We start from the raw sequence: 22,938 nt of genomic DNA, 5'->3' as shown, positions 1-22,938 counted from the left end.
TCGGAGACCGGTGACCGGCGACCGGCGGAGGTGGGAGAAAAGGAGATTAAAAAAAATACCTAAAGTGATGTCAGCACAAGGGAAGGAGCTGATTGATGAACATAACAAATAGAAGCAGGAGTAGGCCACACGGCCCCTCGAGCCTGCTCCGCTATTCTATAAGATCACGGCTGATCTTTGACCTCAACTCCACTTTCCAGCTCGATCCCCATATCCCTTTTTTTTCCCCCAGAGTCCAAAAATCTATCTCAGCCTTGAATATACTCAACGACTCAGCATCCACAGCCCTCTAGGGTAGAGAATTCCAAAGATTCACAACCCTCTGAGTGAAGAAATTCCTCCTCATCTCAGTCCTAAATATCCGACCCCATATCCTGAGACTGTGACCCCTCGTTCTAGATTCTCTAGCCATGGGAAACAGCCTCTCAGCATCTATCCTGTCAAGCCCCCTCTTAGAATCTTATATGTTTCAATTCTCATTCTTCCAAACTCCAGAGAGTATGGGCCCATTCTACTCAACCTCTCCTTATAGGACAACCCTCTCATCCCAGGAATCAATCTAGTGAACCTTTGTTGCACCGCCTCTCAGGCAAGTATATCCTTCCTTAGACAAGGAGGCCAAAACTGTACTGTAGCTGGTGAATGTTTTGTTTTTTTTGTCCAGGTCAGGGACAAGTCTTAAGTTTATTTCTGGTAAGTTTAGTTAGTAGTCAAATAAATCGAGGCGTGGCAGGGCACCTCAGACCTCTCGAATGTACGTCCTGTGCCATGTGGGAAGTCCTGGACAACCACAGGTGCAGGAAGTGTCGTCAGCTGGAGGAGCTCAAGCTCCGTGTTTTGGAGCTTGAGCAGCAGCTGGCGTCACACAGTGCAATCGCGAGCCTGAGAGCTACGTGGATAGCACGATTCAGGAGGTGGTCACCACGAAGCTCGAGAATGCAGGCAGAGAGGGACTGGGTGACAGCCAGACAGACAAGGCAGGTAGTGCAGGAGTCGTGAGTGCATCTCACTCTCTAGCTGGCACTGTTCTGAATACTGGTGAGGGCGATGGTTCCTCTGGGAAGTATAGCCAAAGCCAAGTCCACAGCACCATGGGTGGCTCAGCTGGACAGGGGTGGGGGGGGAGGAAACTAAGTAAGATCAGGAAAGCAACAGTGTTGAGGGATTCAATAGTCAGGGGAACAGACAGGCGTTTCCACAGCCGCAGACGCGAGTTCAGGGTGGTATGTTGCTTCCCTGGTGCCAGGGTCAAGGATGTCACAGAGCGGCTGCAGAACATTCTGAAGGGATAGGGTAAACAGCCAGAGGAAGTGGTCCATATTGGTACCAACGACATAGGTAGAAAGAGGGATGAGGTCCTGCAGGCAGATTTTAGGGAGTTAGGAAAGAGATTAATAAGCAGGACCTCAAAAGTAGTAATCTCAGGATTACTCCCGGTGCCATGTGATAGTGAGTACAGAAATAGGAGGATAGAGCAAATGAACACATGGCTGGAGAGATGGTACAGGAGGGAGGGCTTTAGATTCCTGGGGCATTGGGACCAGTTCTGGGGGAGGTGGGACCTGTACAAGCCAGACAGGTTGCACCTCAATAGGGCCGGGACCAATATCCTCGCGGGGAGGTTTGCTAGTGCCGTTGGGAGGGTTTAAACTAGCTTGGCAGGGGGTTGGGAATCTGAGTGTAGATTCAGAAGGAAGAGAATCAGAATTGGAAATGGAAGGCAGAAAATTAGCAAGTGAGTTTGGACATCAAAGCAGTTTGGCAGTGTTTAATGGTACATACCTCAATGCAAGGAGTGTAGTGAATGAGGCAGATGAGCTGAGGGCACAGATAGATACGTGGCAGTACAATATCTTAGCTATTGCAGAAACATGGCTTGAAGAGGGGCAGGAATGGCAGCTCAACGTCCCTAGTTACAGGGTTTTCAGACAAGATAGAGAGGGGGATAAAAAGGAATGGGGTGGCAATTTTGGTTAAAGAGACAATTACAGTTGTGAGGAGGGATGATATTTTAGAAGAAGCATCAAATGAGACCTTGTGGGTTAAGCTAAAGAACAAAAAAGGGGAAGTCACACTGCTGGGAGTGTATTATAGACCCCCATACAGTCAGAGGGAGATAGAAGAGCAAATATGTAGGCAAATTTCTAAGAAGTGCATAAACAATAGGGCAGTAATAGTAGGGGATTTTCGGGGAAAGGCCAATTTTGCTAAGCTGAGAAGTGATTTAGCAAAAATGGACTGGAAACAGCTACTTGAAGGTAAATCAGTGTCAGAGCAGTGGGAGGCATTCAAGGGGAAGGCTCAAGGGGTTCAGAGTAAACATGTTCCCACAAAGAAAAAGGATGGGGCTGCCAAATCTAGAGCCCCCTGGATGTCAAGGAGCATACAGGGTAAGACAAGGTAAAAAAAGGGAAGCCTGTGTCAGATACTGAGAGCTCAATACTGTAGAAAGCCTAGAGGAGTATAGAAAGTGCAGGGGGGGAAATTAGAAAGGGAATTAGGAAAGCAAAGAGAGGGCGTAAAAAATTACTGACAAGTAAAATTAAGGAAAACCCAAAAATGTTTCATAAATACATCAAGAGCAAGAGGATAATTAAGGAAAGAGTAGGGCCTATTAGGGACCAAAAAGGCAACCTATGTGCGGAGGCAGAAGACGTGGGTACTGTTCTTAATGAATACTTTGTGTCTGTCTTCATAAAATAGGGGGGCGATGCAGAGATTGTAGTTAAGGAGGAGGAGTGTGAAATATTGGATGGGATAAACATAGTGAGAGAGGAAATATTAAGGGGTTTAGCATCTTTGAAAGTGGATAAATCACCAGGCCTGGATGAAATGTATCCCAGGCTGTTAAGAGAAGCAAGGGAGGAAATAACGGAGGCTCTGGCCATCATTTTCCAATCCTCTCTGGCTGCAGGCTTGTTCCAGAGGACTGGAGGACTGCTAACATTGTACCATTGTTTATAAAGGGAGAAAGGGATAGACCGAGTAATTATAGGCCAGTCAGCCTAACCACAGTGGTGGGCAAATTATTGGAAAAAATTCTGAGGGGCCGTATTAATCATAATTTAGAAAGGCACAGACTAATCAAGGACAGTCAGCGTGGATTTGTTAAGGGAAAGTCATGTCTGACTAACTTAATTTAATTTTTTGAGATGGTAACAAGGAGGATCGATGAGGGTAACGCGTTTGATGTAGTCTACATGGATTTTAGCAAGGCTTTTTACAAGGTCCCACATGGCAGACTGGTCAGAAAAGTAAAAGCCCATGGGATCCAAGGGAATGTGGCAAATTGGATCCAAAATTGGCTCAGTGGCAGGAAGGAAAGGGTAATGGTCGATGGGTGTTTTTGTGATTGGGAGGCTGTTTCCAGTGGGGTTCTGCAGGGCTCAGTACTAGGTCCCTTGCTTTTTGTGGTCTACATCAATGATTTGGACTTAAATGTAGGGGGCATGATTAAGAAGTTTGCAGATGATACAAAGATAGGCCGTGTGGTTGATAGTGAGGAGGAAAGCAGTACACTGCAGGAAGGTATCAATGGACTGGTCAGGTGGGCAGAAAAGTGACAAATGGAATTCAATCTGGAGAAGTGTGAGGTAATGCATTTGGGGAGGGCAAACAAGGCAAGGGAATACACAATAAATGGGAGGATACTGAGATGTGTAGAGGAAGAGAGGGACCTTGGAGTGCATGTCCACAGATCCCTGAAGGTAGCAGGACAGGTAGATAAGGTAGTTAAGAAGGCATACGGGATACTTTCCTTTATTAGCCAAGGCATAGAATATAAGAGCTGGGAGGTTATGCTGGAACTGTATAAAACACTACTTAGGCCACAGCTTGAGTACTGTGTACAGTTCTGGTCACCACATTACAGGAAAGACGTGATTGCACTAGAGAGGGTACAGAGGAGATTTACAAGGATGTTGCCAGGACTGGAGAATTTTAGCTATGAGGAAAGACTGGATAGGCTGGAGTTGTTTTCTTTGGAACAGAGGAGGCTGAGGGGAGATTTAATTGAGGTGTACAAAATTATGAGGCACCTAGATAGAGTGGATAGGAAGGACCTATTTCCCTTAGCAGAGGGGTCAATAACTGGGGGGAAAGATTTAATGTGATTGGTAGAAGGATTAGGGGGGAGCTGAGGAGAAACTCTTTCACCCAGAGGGTGGTGGGGGTCTGGAACTCACTGCCCGAAAGAGCGGTAGAGGCAGAAACCATCATCGCATTAAAAAAGTACCTGGATATGTACTTGAAGAGCTGTAACCTACAGGGCTACGGACCAAGAGCTGGAAAGTGGGATTAGGCTGGGTAGCTCTTTTTCGGCCAGCATGGACACGATGGGCCGAAAGGCCTCGTTCTGTGCCATAAATCTCTATGATTCTAACTGCTACTCCACCCCATCCCGGGAGGGAGCACCTGGGAGAGGATGATGGCTATACAGTAATCTGGGAAACAGGATGATTACAGTGTGACGATAATCAGCCCACGCACACTTCGCTCCATTAGCACAGATATATTGGGTAGATTTTGCACTTGCTGCCCAGATGTGAAGTTGCTGTCGCGGGTCAGCCCCCATTACAAAAACCACATCAACAGAATCAAAATCGGGCAGTGACAATAACAGGGTGAACCCCAGCATCAGTTTTACACCCAGGCAGTAAGTTGAAATCTCCCCCATTGTCTCTAATTTTGGCCAATGGACACTCTCAGTGTCTCTCTCTCTCTCCAGCTGTCTGTCTCTCTACCTGTCTGTCTCTACCTATCTCTGTATTCCTCTCTCTCTCTGTCTCCCCTCCTCCTTTCCCTAAGGCAACTGTCCTATAGATTCCGTAGCTACTCGGCCCCCCGAAACGGCCTGTACCCGTGGGGTTACCTTCTGCAGATAGCAGATCATCTCCTCTTGGTCTGTGATGTGTGTCGCAGAGGGGACGCCAGCTCGGTGGATCAGTGTGTATAGTGCATCCTCGTAGAGTGACAGCAACTACAGGGACAGAGGCAGCACGTCAGCTAAAATAATACTGCATCACCGTCAGTCCCATTGTCACTCCACCTCCCCCCCACCTCGGTCCACTCCATCCTCCACCCGTCCACCCCCCCATCCGGTCCACTCCATCCTCCCCCCGTCCACCCCCCCATCCGGTCCACTCCATCCTCCCCCCGTCCACCCCCCCATCCGGTCCACTCCATCCTCCACCCGTCCACCCCCCCATCCGGTCCACTCCATCCTCCCCCCGTCCACCCCCCCATCCGGTCCACTCCATCCTCCCCCCGTCCACCCCCCCCATCCGGTCCACTCCATCCTCCCCCCTTCCACCCCCCAACCTGGTCCACTCCATCCTCCCTCCTCCCTCCCCCCCCTCCCACCCCCACCCGGTCCACTCCATCCTCCCTCCTCCCCCCTCCCCCTCCCACCCGGACCACTCCATTCTCCCCCCCCGGTCGCTCCATCCCCAACCCACCCCCCCCCCACCCCGGTCACCCACAGTCTCGTTGAGTGTTACCTCTCTGTGTGACACCTTCAGCCTGTCCTTGTGTCCGACTGTTTCAGGAGGGGGGGAGATTCTGAGTTCCTCCGGAGGCTGCATCAAACAAGGAAAAAACTCCATTACATTTCAGACTGAATTCGAAAACACTGTTCGGGAACTGTGGCCTGGGCACTGACCCATTATAGTCCTGTGTCCCACATGGATCATGTGCTTGGCACACTCACATTTCCAACCCGCCCCTCTTCCAGCACATGCAGAAAATCAGCCCCTCAGTCCCCCCGACTCAAGTGTGACTGTTGCCCCTCAGCAGTAGTGTGTGGGAAGGAATCACAGAGCAGTCACTCAGGACAATCTCACACCGGATCAACACAGAGGAGGGCCACCATCACATCCAGGAGCTTAGGGCAGCGAAATCGGCCAGGACGGTGAGTGCCTCCCACTGCGTATTCTAGAGCTGTGCCGAGAGGCGGTGACACCACTGTACCTGTGTGTAGTCCAGGTGCTGCATGACCGCCTGCTTGTGTTGAATGGCAGTCAGTTTTTCAAAGAAATCACCGTCATCTCCTCCATCAGCCCTGTCACAAAGAAAAAATATATTTTCTGAAATCGTGTCTCAGCTGGAAGGGGTTTCAGCACAGATGCAGCTTTCCCAGCTTGACAATACACCAGTACAGTCCGTCTACACTGGATACGGACGCCCCCATAGACAGTCCGTCTACACTGGATACGGACGCCCCCATAGACAGTCCGTCTACACTGGATACGGACGCCCCCATAGACAGTCCGTCTACACTGGATACGGACACCCCCATAGACAGTCCGTCTACACTGGATACGGACGCCCCCATAGACAGTCCGTCTACACTGGATACGGACGCCCCCATAGACAGTCCGTCTACACTGGATACGGACGCCCCCATAGACAGTCCGTCTACACTGGATACGGACGCCCCCATAGACAGTCCGTCTACACTGGATACGGACACCCCCATAGACAGTCCGTCTACACTGGATACGGACACCCCCATAGACAGTCCGTCTACACTGGATACGGACACCCCCATAGAGGGTCAGTCTATACCGGATACGGACACCCCCATAGACAGTCAGTCTATACCGGATACGGACACCCCCATAAACAGTCCGTCTACACTGGATACGGACACCCCCATAGACAGTCTGTCTATACTGGACATGGACACCCCCATAGACAGTCCGTCTACACTGGATACGGACACCCCCATAAACAGTCCGTCTACACTGGATACGGACACCCCCATAAACAGTCCGTCTACACTGGATACGGACACCCCCATAGACAGTCTGTCTATACTGGACATGGACACCCCCATAGACAGTCCGTCTACACTGGATACGGACACCCCCATAGACAGTCCGTCTACACTGGATACGGGCACCCCCATAGACAGTCCGTCTACACTGGATACGGGCACCCCCATAGACAGTCCGTCCATACCGGATACGGACAACCCCATAGACAGTCCGTCTATACTGGACACGGACACCCCCATAGACAGTCCGTCTACACTGGATACGGACACCCCATAGACAGTCCGTCTACACTGGATACGGGCACCCCCATAGACAGTCCGTCTACACTGGATACGGGCACCCCCATAGACAGTCAGTCTATACTGGACACGGACAACCCCATAGACAGTCAGTCTATACTGGACACGGACGCCCCCATAGACAGTCAGTCTATACTGGACACGGACGCCCCCATAGACAGTCAGTCTATACTGGACACGGACGCCCCCATAGACAGTCAGTCTATACTGGACACGGACAACCCCATAGACAGTCCGTCTATACTAGACATGGACACCCCCATACAGACACATCCCCTCCGTACTGGCGAGCCCCCCACCAATACAGATATAGATTGGGGGTTTACTGGGGATATTTTGGACCGACAGAGACTGACAGATATTTTGGAGTATACATTTATTAAAATATGAATAAGGTTTTGATACATATGGTGGGAGGTGATGCAGAGATTCTGGTTATGTTTGGCGAATTTTCTGTCGCCATGGACCTTGAACTGTTGCTAGGAGACCATCATTTATAGATGAACCTGACGGCCAGATTCACAGGATTAGAAAGAGACAATGATTCGAAATCAGACATGCGTTTTGAATGAATTCTCATCAATAAAGTCAGCAAAAATCTGCTGGAAAAAAATCAATTTAATTGTTTGCAGCTGCTACTGGAGAGGGAGTGAGAGAAAAACAGAGTCGGAAACACAAAGAGAGAGAGAGACAGAGATAAGAAAGGGAGAGAGGGAAAGAGCAAGAGAGAGAGACACAAAAGAAGACAGAAAGGGGGAGAGAGAATGAGTGTAGGGGAAGTGAGAGGGGAAAAGAGAAAGAAGGGAAAGAGAGAGGGTAAAGAGAGAGAAAGAGAGAGGGGGAGAGAGAGGAATAAAGTGAAAGAGGGTAGAGAGAGACGGATAAAGAGATAGAAAGACACAGACAGAAACACAGAGATAGAGCGAACGGTGATAGAATTAGGATCTCTCCAGGCAGGCCCCAGCCCTGGGATCTCTCCTAGTGGGACATTACCTCACGTCCCCACCACAAACTCCGTTCCCTTGTCACCAATTCCATCCCCCTACTTGGTCACTGTCTGAAGCTGAACCAGAATGTTCACAGCCTCGACGTTCTATTCGACCCTGAGCTGAGCTTCCGACCCCATATCAGCTCCATCACCAAGACCGCCTACTTCCACCTCTGTAACATCGCCTGTCTCTGTCCCGGCCTCAGCTCATCTGCTGCTGAAACCCTCATCCAAGTCTTTATTACCTCCAGACTCGACTATTCCAATGTTCTCCTGCCGGGTCTCCCATCTTCCACCTTCTGTAAACTTGAGCTCATCCAAAACTCTGCTGCTCCCGTATCCTAACTCGCACCAAGTCCCGTTCACCCATTACCCCTGTGCTCGCTGTTCTACATTGGCTCCCAGTCCAACGACGTCTCAAATTTAAAATTCTCATCCTTCTGTTCCAATCCCTCCATGTCCTTGCCCCTCCCTATCTCTGTAACCTCCTCCAGCCCTAAAACCCTGCGAGAACTTTGCACTCCTCAAATTCTGGCCTCTTGCGCTTCCCCGCTGACTTTCGTCCCCATACTTTCAGCTGTCTGGGCCCAAAGCTCTGGAATTCCCTTTCTAAACCTCACCGCCTCTCTACTCCTTTAAGACGCCCCTTAAAACCTAATTCTTTGTCAAAGCTTTTGGTCACTTGTCCTAATATCCCCGTATGCTGTTCGGTGTCAAATTCTGTCTGATAACGCTCCTGTGAAAATCCCTTGGGATGTTTTACTACATTAGAAACACTATATAAATGCAAATTGTTGTTGATGTTTTCTGTCCACTCTGTCTCTTCTGAACACTGTGCCCCACTAAATGTTCGATTCATTTTCATCTGCTGGATTAAACCATATCCACTACATCGTAGTTCCCAACTGTCAGACAGTCTCAGTTCCAGCATCTTATTTCTGATGATTCCATTGTTTATATATATATTGTAGATTTACCTCCTGTCATGTCCCTATTTCTGGTCGCTGATTCTTGTGCCTCTCTCTGGGTGGTAGTGTCCATTTCCATCTGTTCTCCAGCTTCAACTCTGCGATCTGTCTGGTCTGGGATTGGGTTTCCTTCCCCCTCATCTGTTTGGTTTCAATGATTCAGGTTGCTGCCCCAGTGCTCCTCAAGTGTCTCTTGGTCCCTTCTTGCTTTAGATGGAGCCTGTCTGTTGTCTCAGTCCTTTTTATTCTGAAAGTGCTCCCACTTATTTCTGCGGATAGCGTTACTCATACCAGACTTTCAGACACTCATTTACATCCTCAATTTTATTGGTGAACTATCCTCATTTCTCAAACACCAGGAGTATCTTGCAGAACATTACCCTGTAGTTCAGATGAATTCTTTCTGCATGTAACTTTTAAGTCTGATATAGTATTTCTCCCCAAGTTGATTCCCCCTACATGGGCTCCCATCATTGGATGCCTACCTGTCCCCCTCAGTATCCCTTCTAACCTTTCCTCAGTGTGTAACGTTCACCACCCTGAAGATATTGTCCTTACCCAACACATAGTTATTCACTGCCCTTAACAATGAATCACTGCCAGCTACAATCTTTCTCTGACCTGCAGACTAAAGCTCAGTCCAGGGCATCTACTCTGTTTTCCTGGGTGTCTCACTTATAAAATTTGCTTCCTTCAGCATCAACTCCCACTGTCCGGTATCCATTCCCAGAGCAGCCCCAATTCCTGTCCCTGATCCTGCTGGTTCCCAGCCCCAATATAATCAAAAAGGCTAATGGAATTAGGGCCTTTATATCTAGAGGATTAGAATACAAGGGGGAAGAAATTATGCTACAACTATACAAAGCCCTAATTACACTACACCTGGAGTACTGTGTTCAGTTCCGGGCACCGCACCTCAGGAAGGATATATTGGCTTTGGAGGGGGTGCAGTATAGATTTACTAGAATGATACCTGGACTCCAAGGGTTAAATTACAAGGAGAGATTACACAAACTAGGGTTGTATTCCCTGGGATTTAGAAGATTAAAGGGTGACTTGATCGAAGTTTTCAAAATTTGCAGATGACACAAAACTTGGAAGTGTTGTGAACGTTGAGGAGGATAGTGATAGACTTCAAGAGGACACAGACAGGCTGGTGGAATGGGTGGTCACGTGGCAGATGAAATTTAACGCAGAGAAGTGCAAAGTGATACATTTTGGCAGGAAGAATGAGGAGAGGCAATATAAACTAAAGGGTACAATTCTAAAGACGGTGCAGGAACAGAGGGATTTGGGGGTATGTGTACACAAATCGTTGAATGTGGCAGGGCAGGTTGAGAAAGCGGTTAAAAAATGGCATACCAGATCCTGGGCTTTATAAATAGAGGTATAGAGTACAAAAGCAAGGAAGTTGTGTTGAATCTTTATAAAACACTGGTTCGGCCACAGCTGGAGTATTGTGTTCAATTCTGGGCACTGCACTTTATGAAAGATGTGAAGGCCTTAGAGAGGGTGCAGAAAAGATTTACTAGAATGGTTCCAGGGATGAGGGACTTCCGTTACGTGGATAGGCTGGAGAAGCCGGGGTTGTTCTCCTTAGAGCAGAGAAGATTGAGAGGAGATTTGATAGATCATGAAGGGTTTAGATAAAGTAAAGAAAGAGGAACTGTTCCCATTGACGGAAGGATCGAGAATCAGAGGACACAGATTTAAGGCGATTAGCAACCTAAGTCGGCATGAGGAAAACTTTTCTTTTCACGCAACAAGTAATTATGATCTGGAATGCACTGCCTGAAAGGGTGGTGGAAACAGATTCAATTGTGGCTTTCAAAAAGGAATTGGATAAATATTTGAAGGGAAAAAACCTGTAGGCCTATGGGGAAAGAGATTAACTGGATTGCTCTCACAAAGAGCCGGCACAGGCTCGATGGGCTGAATGGCCTCCTGCACTGTAACCATTCTATGATCCTGTGATTAAGGGAAACTGATAGGGTTGATAGCTATAAACTATTTCCACTGGTTGGGGAGTCCAGGACTCGGAGAAGTAGCCTAAAAATTAGAGGCTGGACTTTCAGGACTGAAGTTAGGAAACACTTCTACACGCAAAGGGTGGTAGAAGTTTGGAACTCTCTTCCACAAAAGGCAGTTGTTGCTAGCTCAATTGTTAATTTTAAATCTGAGATTGATAGATTTTTGTTAAGCAAAGGGATATGGGGCTAAGGCGGGTATATGGAGTTAGGATACAGATCAGCCATGATCTTATTGAATGGCAGAATAGGCTTGAGGGGCTAAATGGCCTACTGCTGTTTTTTTTTTATTCGTTCATGGGATTTAGGCATCGCTGACAAGACCAGCATTTATTGCCCATCCCTAATTGCCCTTGAGAAGATGGTGGTGAGCCGCCGCCTTGAACCGCTGCAGTCCGTGTGGTGAAGGTTCTCCCACAGTGCTGTTAGGTAGGGAATTCCAGGATTTTGACCCAGCGATGATGAAGGAATGGCGATATATTTCCAAGTCAGGATGGTGTGTGACTTGGAGGGGAACGTGCAAGTGGTGTTGTTCCCATGTGCCTGCTGCCCTTGTCTTTCTACGTGGTAGAGGTCGTGGGTTTGGGAGGTGCTGTCGAAGAAATCTTGGCGAGTTTCTGCAGTGCATCCTGTAGATGGTACACACTGCAGCTACGGCAGCTGAAGCAGCTGAAGATAGTTGGGCCTAGGACATTGCCCTGTTCCTATGTTCCCAGCCCCAATTCCAGTCCCTGATCCTGCTGGTTCCCAGCCCCAATCCCTGAGGTTTGCTCTTGAGGGCTAGGGTTGGCCTGGTCGTTCCATTGATCTGCAACGACCCACTGACTGCGTCTAATTCTATCCATTCACATCTGGCACCAGACGTGTCTGTGTTTTAGGTCAAATGTAGGTTAGAAAAAAGGGAATTTAAAAACAGGAAGAATTACATTGTGCGATGAGGAAAGAAAAACTGAATCAAAAGGATGTGGGCAGGAAAGAAATAGGTATCGAGTACTGGGTATTGAGAAACCAGAACACTAACCTTTCATCTCTGGGACTAAAACGCAACATCATGTTACAAGTTGCAAATATTTTAACATTGTGTAATTTGTGGGGGGGGGGTGGAGGTGGGATTTCAAATGGGCTTAGCATCAAGCTTATGAGGAGAGATTCACGGAACTGAACCTGTGCTAATCGAAGATTGAGGGAGAACGTGATTCCTGGCTTTAAAATGTTGAGGTGTGGATATTTTTAAAAAAAATATATTTGCTCTTGGGATGTGGGTGACACTGGCAATTCCAATCCGCAAAGTTTCTAGTCAAACAACAATTAAACCCTGAATGATCTCATCAAGTCTAAGAGGGAGAGAGAAAACAGGGAACTACAGACCGGTTAGCCTAACATCAGTAGTAGGGAGAATGGTATGTTGGCCTTCATTGCAAGAGGATTTCAGTACAGGAGCAAGGATGTCTTACTGCAGTTATACAGGGCCTTGGTGAGACCACACCTGGAGTATTGTGTGCAGTTTTGGTCTCCTTACCTAAGAAAGGATATACTAGCCACAGAGGGAGTGCAATGAAGGTTCACCAGACTGATTCCTGGAATGGCAGGTCTGTCGTATGAGGAGAGATTGGGTCAACTTGGCCTGTATTCACTCGAGTTTAGAAGAATGAAAGGGGATCTCATTGAAACATGTAAAATTCTGACAGGGCTAGACAGACTGGATGCAGGGAGGATGTTTCTCCTAGCTGGGGTGGGGGGGGGGGGGTCCAGAACGAGGGGTCACAGTCTCAGGATACGGGGTAGGACATTTGGGATAGAGATGAGGAGAAATTTCTTCATTCAGAGGGTGTTGAACCTGTGGAATTCTCTACCACAGAAGGCTGTGGAGGCCAAGTCACTGAATATATTTAAGAAGGAGCTAGATAGATTTCTAGACACAAAAGGCATCAAGGGGTATGTGGAGAGAGCGGGAATATGGTACTGAGATAAAGGATCAGCCATGATCTTATTGAATGACAGAGCAGGCTCGAGGGGCCGGATGGCCTACTCCTGCTCCTATTTTCTATGTTTCTAAGAACATAAGAAATAGGAGCAGGAGTCGGCCATCCGGCCCCTCGAGCCTGCTCTGCCATTCAACAAGATCATGGCTGATCTACCTCAACGCCATTTTCCTGCACTATCCCCATATCCCTTGATGCTTTTAATATCTAGAAATCTGTTGATCTCTGTTTTCAATGTACTCAATGACTGAGTCTCCACAGCCTTCTGGGGTAGAGAATTCCAAAGATTCACCACCCTCTGAGTGAAGAAATTTCTCCTCATCTCAGTCCTGAATGGCCTATCCCTTATTCTGAGACTGTGACCCCTGGTTCTAGGCTCCCCAGCCAGGACAAACATCTTCCCTGCATCTACCCCGTCGGGCCTGGTAAGAATTTTGTATGTTTCAATGAGATCACCTCTCATTCTTCTAAACTCTAGAGAATACAGGACTAGTCTACTCAATCTCTCCTCATACGACAATCCCGCCATCCCAGGAATCAGTCTGGTGAAACTTTGTTGCACTCCCCTTATGGCAAGTATATCCTCTCTTAGGTAAGGAGACCAAAATTGTACACAATGCTCCAGGTGTGGTCTCACCAAGGCCCTATATAATTTCAGTAAGACACCTTTACTCCTATACTCAAATCCTCTTGTAATAAAGGCCAACATACCATTTGCCTTCCTAATTGCTTGCTGCACCTACATGTTAGCTTTCAGTGACTCGTACAAGGACACCCAGGTCCCTTTGAAAATCGACATTGCCCAATCTCTCACCATTTAAATAATACTCTGCATTTCTGTTTTTCCTACCAAAGCGGATAACTTCACATTTTTCCACATTATATTCCATCTGCCATGTTCTTGCCCACTCACTTAGCCTGTCTACATCCCCTTGAAGCCTCTTTGCATCCTCCTCACAACTCATGTTCCCACCTAGTTTTGTGTCATCAGCAAACTTGGAAATATTACATTTCATCCCCTCATCCAAATCATTGATATATGTTGTGACTAGCTGGGGCCCAATTGTAGACTACAGCATAGAGACAAGCTATTCGGCCCAACTGGTCTATGCCGGTGTTTATGCTCCACACCTTATCAACATACCCTTCTATTTCTTTCTCCCTCATGTGTTTATCTAGCTTCCCCTTAAATGCATCTATGCTATTTACCTCAACTACTCCTTGTGATAACAGGTTCCACATTCTAACCACTCTTTGGGTAAAGAACTTTCGCCTGAATTCCCTATTGGATTTATTAGTGACTATTTTATATTTATGACCTCTAGTTTTGGACTTTCCCACAAGTGGAAACATTTTCTCTACGTCTACCCTATCAAACCCTTTCATTATCTTAAAGACCTCAATCATGTCACCCCTCAGCCTTCACTTTTCTAGAAAAAAAGAGCCCCAGCCTGTTCAGCCTTTCCTGATAAGTATATCCTCTGAGTCCTGTTATCATCCTTGTGAATCTTTTTTGCATCATCTCCAATACATCTATATCATTTTATAATATGGAGACCAGAACTGTTCACAATACTCCAAGTGTGGTCTAACCAAGGTTCTAGATAAGTTTAACATAACTTCTTTGCTTTTCAATTCTATCCCTCTAGAAATGAACCCCAGTGCTTGATTTGCCTTTTTAATGGCCTTATTAACCTACATCGCTACTTTTAGTGATGTGTGTATCTGTACCCCCAGATCCCTTTGCTCCTCTATCTCATTTAGACTCTTATTATGCAAGTCGTATGTGGCCTCCTTATTCTTCCTACCAAAATGCACCACCTCGCACTTATCTATATTGAAATTCATTTGCCAATTACACGTCCATTCTGCAAGTTTTCTTGCATTTTGTTGCATTCTTCCTTTGTATTAACTACACCGCCCAATTCGGTGTCATCCGCAAATTCTGAAATTGTACTTCCAATTCCTGAGTCCAAATCTTTAATGTAAATTGTGAACAACAGTGGTCCCAGCACCGATCCCTGTGGAACACCACTTCCTACCTTTTGCCAGTCTGAGTAGCTGCTCTTAACCCCTACTCTCTGTTTTGTTTTGTAGCCAGTTTGCTATCCATTCTGCTACCTGTCCCCCGACTCCACAAGCTCTGATCTTAGTCATGAGGCTACTATGCAGTTCCTTATTGAAGGCCTTTTGAAAATCCAAATATATATTACATCTACTACATTACCCTTGTCTACTCTTTCTGTTACTTCTTCAAAGAATTCAATAAAGTTGATCAAGCATGACTTTCCCTTTTGAAATCCGTGCTGACTATTCTTTATTATATTTTTGGTTTCTAGATGTTTTTCTATTACATCTTTGAGTAAAGATTCCATTATCTTTCCTACCACCAACGTTAAGCGAATTGGTATATTGTTCCCTGGACTTGTTATATCTCCCTTTTTAAATATAGGAATCACATTAGCTCTCCAACAGTCCTCCGGCACTATTCCCTCTTCTAGTGAATTTTTATATATATGTAATAGTGCCTCTGCTATCTCCTCCCTAACTTCTTTTAATATGCACGGATGCAATCCATCCAGACCAGGGGTTTTATCCCCTCTAAGTTTGATTAGTTTATCAAGTATCTCCCCCCTTTCGATCTTAAATGTCTTTATACCTTTTTTGATCTCTTCTAATGTCATGCCCACCTTGTTAAGTCTCCTTGGTAAATACTGAGGCAAAGTAACTATTCAATATTTCTGCCATTTCACTGTCATTATCTGTGACTTTATCTTGTGCATCCCTTAGTGGCCCTATTCCTATCCTGATTTTTCTTTTGTTATTTATGTGTCCGTAGAATACTTTACTATTTCTTTTTCTATTCCTTGATAATTTAATTTCGTAGTTCCTCCTTGCTTTCCTAATTGTTTTTCTGATATCCTTCCTAACCTCTTCGTACTCCCTTTTATCATCCTCTCCTTTACTGTCTATGTTTTTAAGTATGCCTTTTTCTTCAGTTTCAATTTTTCCCATATCTTTTTATTCGTCCATGGTGTTTCATTATTGGCTAGTTTGTTCTTGTTTTTTTTAAAAAGAGGAATATATTTCTCCTGAACTCTATTGATCACCTCACTTGGATAACTGCCCCTCCATTCTCATTCCCTCAAAATTAGCATTTTTCCAATCTATTAGTTTGGTCTTTGTCTTACTTAGGTCTTTCTCAATCATTATTTTAAACCTTATTATGTTATGATTGCTATTGCCTAGATGTTCCCCTCCACTTACTTCTTTTATCTGTTCTGGTTCATTTCCCATTACTAGATCCAGCAGTGATTCCTCTCTTATTGGGCTTCTCACGTACTGGGTAAGAAAGGAGTCATGTACACACTCTAAAAACTCATTCCCTTTTCCCCTTTCCCGACCTCTTCTTGCCAATTTATTTGGGTGCAGTTGAAATCTCCCATGATTATTATTCGGTGTTTTTTACTAATTTCATAGATTTGTCTACATATTTCTTTCACCACTCCCCTTCCACTATTAGATGATCTGTAGAATATCCCTATTAACATGATTGATCCCTTCTTATCCTTTGTCTCAATCCATATGGATTCTGTTTCTATCTTATTACTTATGTCCCTTTTTCTATTGCCATTATGTTGTCTCTAATTAGTAGTTACTCCACCCCCTGTTCTTCCTTCCCTATCCTTTCTAAATACATTATATCCTGCAATATTTAACTGCCAGTCCTGTTCTTTATGTAGTCATGTTTCAGTTATCCCTACTACATCTGGCTCCTCGCTACGAATTATTGCCTCCAGTTCCCCCGTTTTGTTTCAGATGCTGTGCACATTGCTGTACAGACAATTTAATTTGTTTTTAATAATTGTTTTTATTTTTAAGGAATTTCGTATTTATGGTCTATAACTGTATTTGTTCCCTGACCATCTATTTTATTGTAATAGGCTGTTACCGACCCAGGAGTCAATTAGGCACGCAGACTATGGTATCCAAACCGGCTTAGTTTATTCACCCCCGATGGGACTTTACTTACAGCAATGAACCAGACACTCACCTGTATTAGAAACATAGAAAATAGGAGCAGGAGTAGGCCATTCGGCCCTTCGAGCCTGCTCCGCCATTCAATATGATCATGGCTGATCTTCTCTCTCAATACCATATTCCCGCTCTCTCCACATACCCCTTGATGCCTTTTGTGTCTAGAAATCTATCTAGCTCCTTCTTAAATATATTCAGTGACTTGGCCTCCACAGCCTTCTGTGGTAGAGAATTCCACAGGTTCACCACCCTCTGAGTGAAGAAATTTCTCCTCATCTGAGTCCTAAATGTCCTACCCCGTATCCGGAGACTGTGACCCCTCATTCTATATCCCCCAACCAGAGGAAACATCCTCCCTGCATCCAGTCTGTCTAGCCCTGTCAGAATTTTACATATTTCAATGAGATCCCCTCTCATTCTTCTAAACTCGAGTGAACACAGGCCGAGTCGACCCAATTTCTCCTCATACGACAGTCCAGCCATCCCAGGAATGAGCCTGGTGAACCTTCGCTGCACTCCCTCTATGGCAAGTATATCCTTTCTTAGGTAAGGTATTATCTGAGGTCCGTCTGCTTCACACTTCTCCATGTGGATCAGTCACCCACATTGAGTCCTTACACTGTGCAATGAACTAGACAGGGCCAGGTAGTACTTTCCAGCTTACCACTTATCCCTCACAGATTCACTCTCCCAAACTCATCCAGTAATCCTTCCTCTCCGAGCTCCGACTGCATCATTTCCTCAGCCTTTTATACTCACAGGCTGGGAGTTGTTAAAGGCAATCAAAAGTCTACAACCTCAAAGGGTTTCCCCTATCTCGGATACAACTCTCTCACTCTGTCACAGTTACCCTTATTCCTTACCTTGGTCTAACCTTTACTCTCATTTCCTATTTCTTTTATTGTTAGACTTAAGTTATTTTCACCAGATCCCTCCCTCCATCTTACTAATTTGAAGCCCTATTCACAGCCTATTTATCCTTTCCGCTAGGACACTGGTCCCATTCTGGTTCAGGTGGAGTCCGTCCCAGTGGTACAGCTCCTTCCTGTCCCAGTACTGGTGCCAGTGTCCCATGAAATGGAACCCCTCCTTCCCACACCACTCTTTAAGCCATGCACTCACCTTCCTGATCTGTTTATCTTTATGCCAATTAGCACGTGGCTTGGGTAGTAATCCAGAGATTACCACCCATGGGGTCCTGCTTTTTAATTTAGCTTCTAACTCCTGGTATTCCCTCAGTAGGACCTCTTGCAGCAAGAGCAAAATGAGGTGGCGGACACCTTTAGCCCACCCCGCCCCCCACATCTCACTTGCATAACTGCCCCTCAACAGTGTCCGGTGCAGGAACCAGTACTCCACACCCTACCCCCACCTCCTGTCCGCAGATATCCTGACACATTGTAAAGGGGGCACAGAGCCAGTGTCACGGGGCCCTGAGAGCTGGTACCACAGTATTATCACTTGCGGACTGTGACTAGCAGGACTGAATCGGGGGGGGGGCGGCGGGGGGAGTATTTACTCAGAATTTTGTCTCCGGAAATGAATCGGGTGGAGTAGGGTTCATGGAAAGACAGATTGTACATCTCTTGTGGAATAAGCAGGATTAAGGAACAAAATTCCATAAATTATGTTCCAGGTGTCACAAATAGATGAATGGGGACTAGGATACAGACAGCTGACCCACTCCCTTATCCCCACCCCTGGGGACCTGGATACAGACAGCTGACCCACTCCCTTATCCCCACCCCTGGGGACCTGGATACAGACAGCTGACCCACTCCCTTATCCCCACCCCTGGGGACCTGGATACAGACAGCTGACCCACTCCCTTATCCCCACCCCTGGGGACTAGGATACAGACAGCTGACCCACTCCCTTATCCCCACCCCTGGGGACCTGGATACAGACAGCTGACCCACTCCCTTATCCCCACCCCTGGGGACCGGGATACAGACAGCTGACCCACTCCCTTATCCCCACCCCTGGGGACCGGGATACAGACAGCTGACCCACTCCCTTATCCCCACCCCTGGGGACCGGGATACAGACAGCTGACCCACTCCCTTATCCTCACCCCTGGGGACCGGGATACAGACAGCTGACCCACTCCCTAATCCCCACCCTGGGGTCCGGGATAGATTGCTGACCCACTCCCTTATCCCCACCCTGGGGACCGGGGTAGACTGCCGACCCACTCCCTTATCCCCACCTCTGGGGTCCGGGATAGACTGCTGACCCACTCCCTTATCTCCACGCTGGGGACCGGGATACATACAGCTGACCCACTCCCTTATCCTCACCCCTGGGGACCGGGATACAGACAGCTGACCCACTCCCTTATCCCCACCCCTGGGGACCGGGATACAGACAGCTGACCCACTCCCTTATCCCCACCCCTGGGGACCGGGATACAGACAGCTGACCCACTCCCTAATCCCCACCCTGGGGTCCGGGATAGATTGCTGACCCACTCCCTTATCCCCACCCTGGGGACCGGGGTAGACTGCCGACCCACTCCCTTATCCCCACCTCTGGGGTCCGGGATAGACTGCTGACCCACTCCCTTATCTCCACGCTGGGGACCGGGATACATACAGCTGACCCACTCCCTTATCCCCATCCCTGGGGACTGGGATAGACGGCTGACCCACTCCCGTATCCCTGCCTTACCCCGGAGACTGGGATACAGACAGCTGACCCACTCCTGTGTCCCCAGCTTCCCCTGGATAAGGGTTGAGTGTTGACTCTCTCCCAGGCCTCTGCCAATGTGACACGGAAGCTGGTCTCCAGGAGGCTGTATAGCCCCTAGTTTGCCGGGGGGTGGGAGGGGGGTGCTGGGATGTGGCTTTTTCTGATTAACCTCCCTTCCTGCAGGATCTCCGTGTCTCCATGACAACGAGATGGAAAAACTCATGTTTGGCAGGAATCAGGAGAGTCACTTGGAGCGACCAGCCTAAATCTCCGAGAGTTTCCCAATTCCATGATTAGTTATTGATAAAAAAAATATCAGTTATTAGATTTTACATTTTGGGCACATCACAGTCCAGGAGTACCCTTCTTATCTTGTTTTTATAAATCTGAAAGGAGAAAAATTCTTCACAGGAACTTTGAGCTGCGAGAAAGGCCATGTTGGATGGGTTAAAGACGCCCCCTTACCTGGGCTTACAGGCAGTGGCACGGCATTCCTCTGCGGGGATGGAGAGTGCGTCTGTCTTCCTGCGGAGAGACTGGCGGCTCTGGACCTGCTGCATTACACACTGCGCCTCGTCTCCAGCGCTGCGGAGATAATCAGCAAGCTGCAGGAAATGATGCAAACCTGAAGGAGGAATAACAGTACAACAAAAATAGTTAAGAAATAAGAATCAGTTGAGTGCCCTTGGCACTGAGTCAAGAACTTATCAAACTCACCAGCAGTGAGCCACTCACCCTGGGGTGAGGCACTGGCACCATTTACAGACTGGGATATAGTCTGCCAGCACTCAGCTCCCAACTTTACCTGCTTCGAGAGTTCACAGTGTGTCCACTCCAATACAGACGTGACACTTGTGTATCGAGGGTCGAGGGCTCTATCTCTCAGGATGCCCCCGATCCACCCCCCCTTTACAAGTGCAGTTTATTGGAACCACAAGCACAGGTGGTTAGTATTTTTGGACATTTCAAGTTAACCGTTCCTCTTTTCTTAAAAAAACGTAAATTATATTTGCATTCACTTCTCCCATCCAACCACAGTACCGGTATGCAGAACCCCTCCTGGTGCACACTGCGCGGGTACGCAGAACCCCTCCTGGCGCACACTGCGCGGGTACGCAGAACCCCTCCTGGCGCACACTGCGCGGGTACGCAGAACCCCTCCTGGCGCACACTGCGCGGGTACGCAGAACCCCTCCTGGCGCACACTGCGCGGGTACGCAGAACCCCTCCTGGCGCACACTGCGCGGGTACGCAGAACCCCTCCTGGCGCACACTGCGCGGGTACGCAGAACCCCTCCACTTCTGCCTCAGTTGACTAACAATATTGAGCATAAGGTTGCTGCTTCCCGACTGTATCTTCAAACAACTTGATGCAGATCCTGCCTGGACCCAATTCTCTATCATCATTGACCTTGGTTTTGAAATGCTCAGAATACAAAGTACACTCCTGTTTATTGTGGGTTGTTGTGGTGATGGCTGCATGGATCCTGTTCCCACATCCACCCATTCCCACCTGCTGCCGGATTAGTTCTATATAAAGTACCTGCTCCCAGGATATGTCTAAACAGACTGTAACCGTAAAAAGCACAGGATCGAGGGCAGACTGAGAGTAAGGGTTCAGGTATCTCCCTTTATAACCATTGAAAATTCTGCAATAGATTACTATAATACCCATCCTCTTTTAAACTGAATATGTTTGTGAGTGTAATCGCCTGTCCATTTCTATCTCCCAACTCTCCGAGTGCCTATTTAGAGATAGCATCAAACTGCCTCGATTCTGTCGGGCCAGAGCCACACAGACCAAGGCTGAAGAAAGTTGGGATCATCAGTGTCCAGCTCGGCTTAACATCTCATCTGAAAGGCAGCACCTCAGACAGTGCAGCACTCCCTCAGTACTCGCCCCTCCGACAGTGCAGCACTCCCTCAGTACTCGCCCCTCCGACAGTGCAGCACTCCCTCAGTACTCGCCCCTTCGACAGTGCAGCACTCCCTCAGTACTCGCCCCTCCGACAGTGCAGCACTCCCTCAGTACTGACCCTACAACAGTGCAACACTCCCTCATTACTGGCCTGCAGTATCGACCTGGACTATGGGCTCATGACCTGCAGTGAGGCTTGAACCCACATTGTTCTGACAGAGGGTACCCCCAGCTTATTAACCCTTCACTATCCAGTCCCTTTAAACACACAGGAAAAAGCATACCTTAAGAAAACCTGGTAATCCGAGACAGAAACAGGAAATGCTGCACTCAGCAGCTCAGTCTGCACCTGAAGGAAGGGAGGGCTTGATGCTTCGATGCCTGTGTATGACCGACCCTCAAGTTTAGCCTGACCTTTCTCTCTCCGGGTGCTGATGGACCACCTGTGTATTTCCAGTGCACTATTTTATGGCAGTTACTCAATGGAGTGTTCTCAGAATCCAGCACTAGGTGTTGTCATGGAAATGGCTGCTCGCTTAATGTTGGTGAGCCTTTTAAAAAAAATTAAAACAATAAGGGGACACTGGACTGCCCCTGTTGTTGTGTAGTTTCTGTTCTAACGGTAATCGTAGTCAGATTGGGCCGAGCTCATAGAACGACGGTAAATTTCGGGCTGATGTCAGGACCTTGCTCACAGAGCACCACACGGGATGAACCCTGAGTCGGGGCGGCAGTGGGGAATCCTGGAATCAGTTAAGACACTAGTGGACCTGGGGTTTTGGGGCAGGGATTATTTCTGGTGAATAAGCCAAATGGACATAAAGGGAGAGATAGACTCCATCCCCCCACTCCCGAGAAACGGGAGAGATGGACCCCACCCCCAGAAAGGGGAGAGATGGACTGCCCCCCCCCCCAAAAACGGGAGAGATAGACTGCCCTCCCCCCAGAAACGGGAGAGGTAGACACCACCCCCCCCCAAGAAATGGGAGAGATAGTCTGCCCCCCTCTCCCCCCAGAAATGGGATAGGCTGTCCCCTGCCCCCCCCGCCCCCCCAGCGACGGGAGAGATGGACTTTTTTTTATTCATTCATGGGATGTAGGCGTCGCTGGCAAGGCCAGCATTTATTGCCATCCCAAATTGCCCTTGAGAAGGTGGTGGTGAGCCGCCTTCTTGAACCGCTGCAGTCCATGTGGTGAAGGTTCTCCCACAGTGCTGTTAGGAAGGGAGTTCCAAGATTTTGACCCAGCCAA

General features: G+C 47.7%; 1 protein-coding gene across 2 annotated transcripts in view; it reads right to left on the bottom strand.

The window, feature by feature from the left end:
• baiap3 (BAI1 associated protein 3) overlaps positions 1–20,650 on the bottom strand; it is a 72,261-nt gene extending 51,611 nt beyond the window's left edge. For both annotated transcript variants that reach the window (XM_068003081.1, XM_068003082.1), the window contains exons 1-5: positions 20,575–20,650; positions 20,235–20,394; positions 5,968–6,058; positions 5,499–5,576; positions 4,871–4,978 (exon numbers count right to left, since the gene is read on the bottom strand). In XM_068003081.1, the coding sequence (XP_067859182.1) occupies positions 4,871–4,978; positions 5,499–5,576; positions 5,968–6,058; positions 20,235–20,329 (372 nt within the window). In that variant the 5' untranslated portion in view covers positions 20,330–20,394; positions 20,575–20,650. The remainder of the gene's footprint in view (positions 1–4,870; positions 4,979–5,498; positions 5,577–5,967; positions 6,059–20,234; positions 20,395–20,574) is intronic.
• Positions 20,651–22,938: the final 2,288 nt, after the last annotated feature.

The sequence above is a fragment of the Heptranchias perlo genome, chromosome 22 (assembly GCF_035084215.1).
Source record: "Heptranchias perlo isolate sHepPer1 chromosome 22, sHepPer1.hap1, whole genome shotgun sequence".
Lineage (NCBI taxonomy): Eukaryota > Metazoa > Chordata > Chondrichthyes > Hexanchiformes > Hexanchidae > Heptranchias > Heptranchias perlo.
The sequence above is the reverse complement of the archived record's forward strand: the minus strand, read 5'-3'. Positions and strand labels throughout refer to the sequence as shown.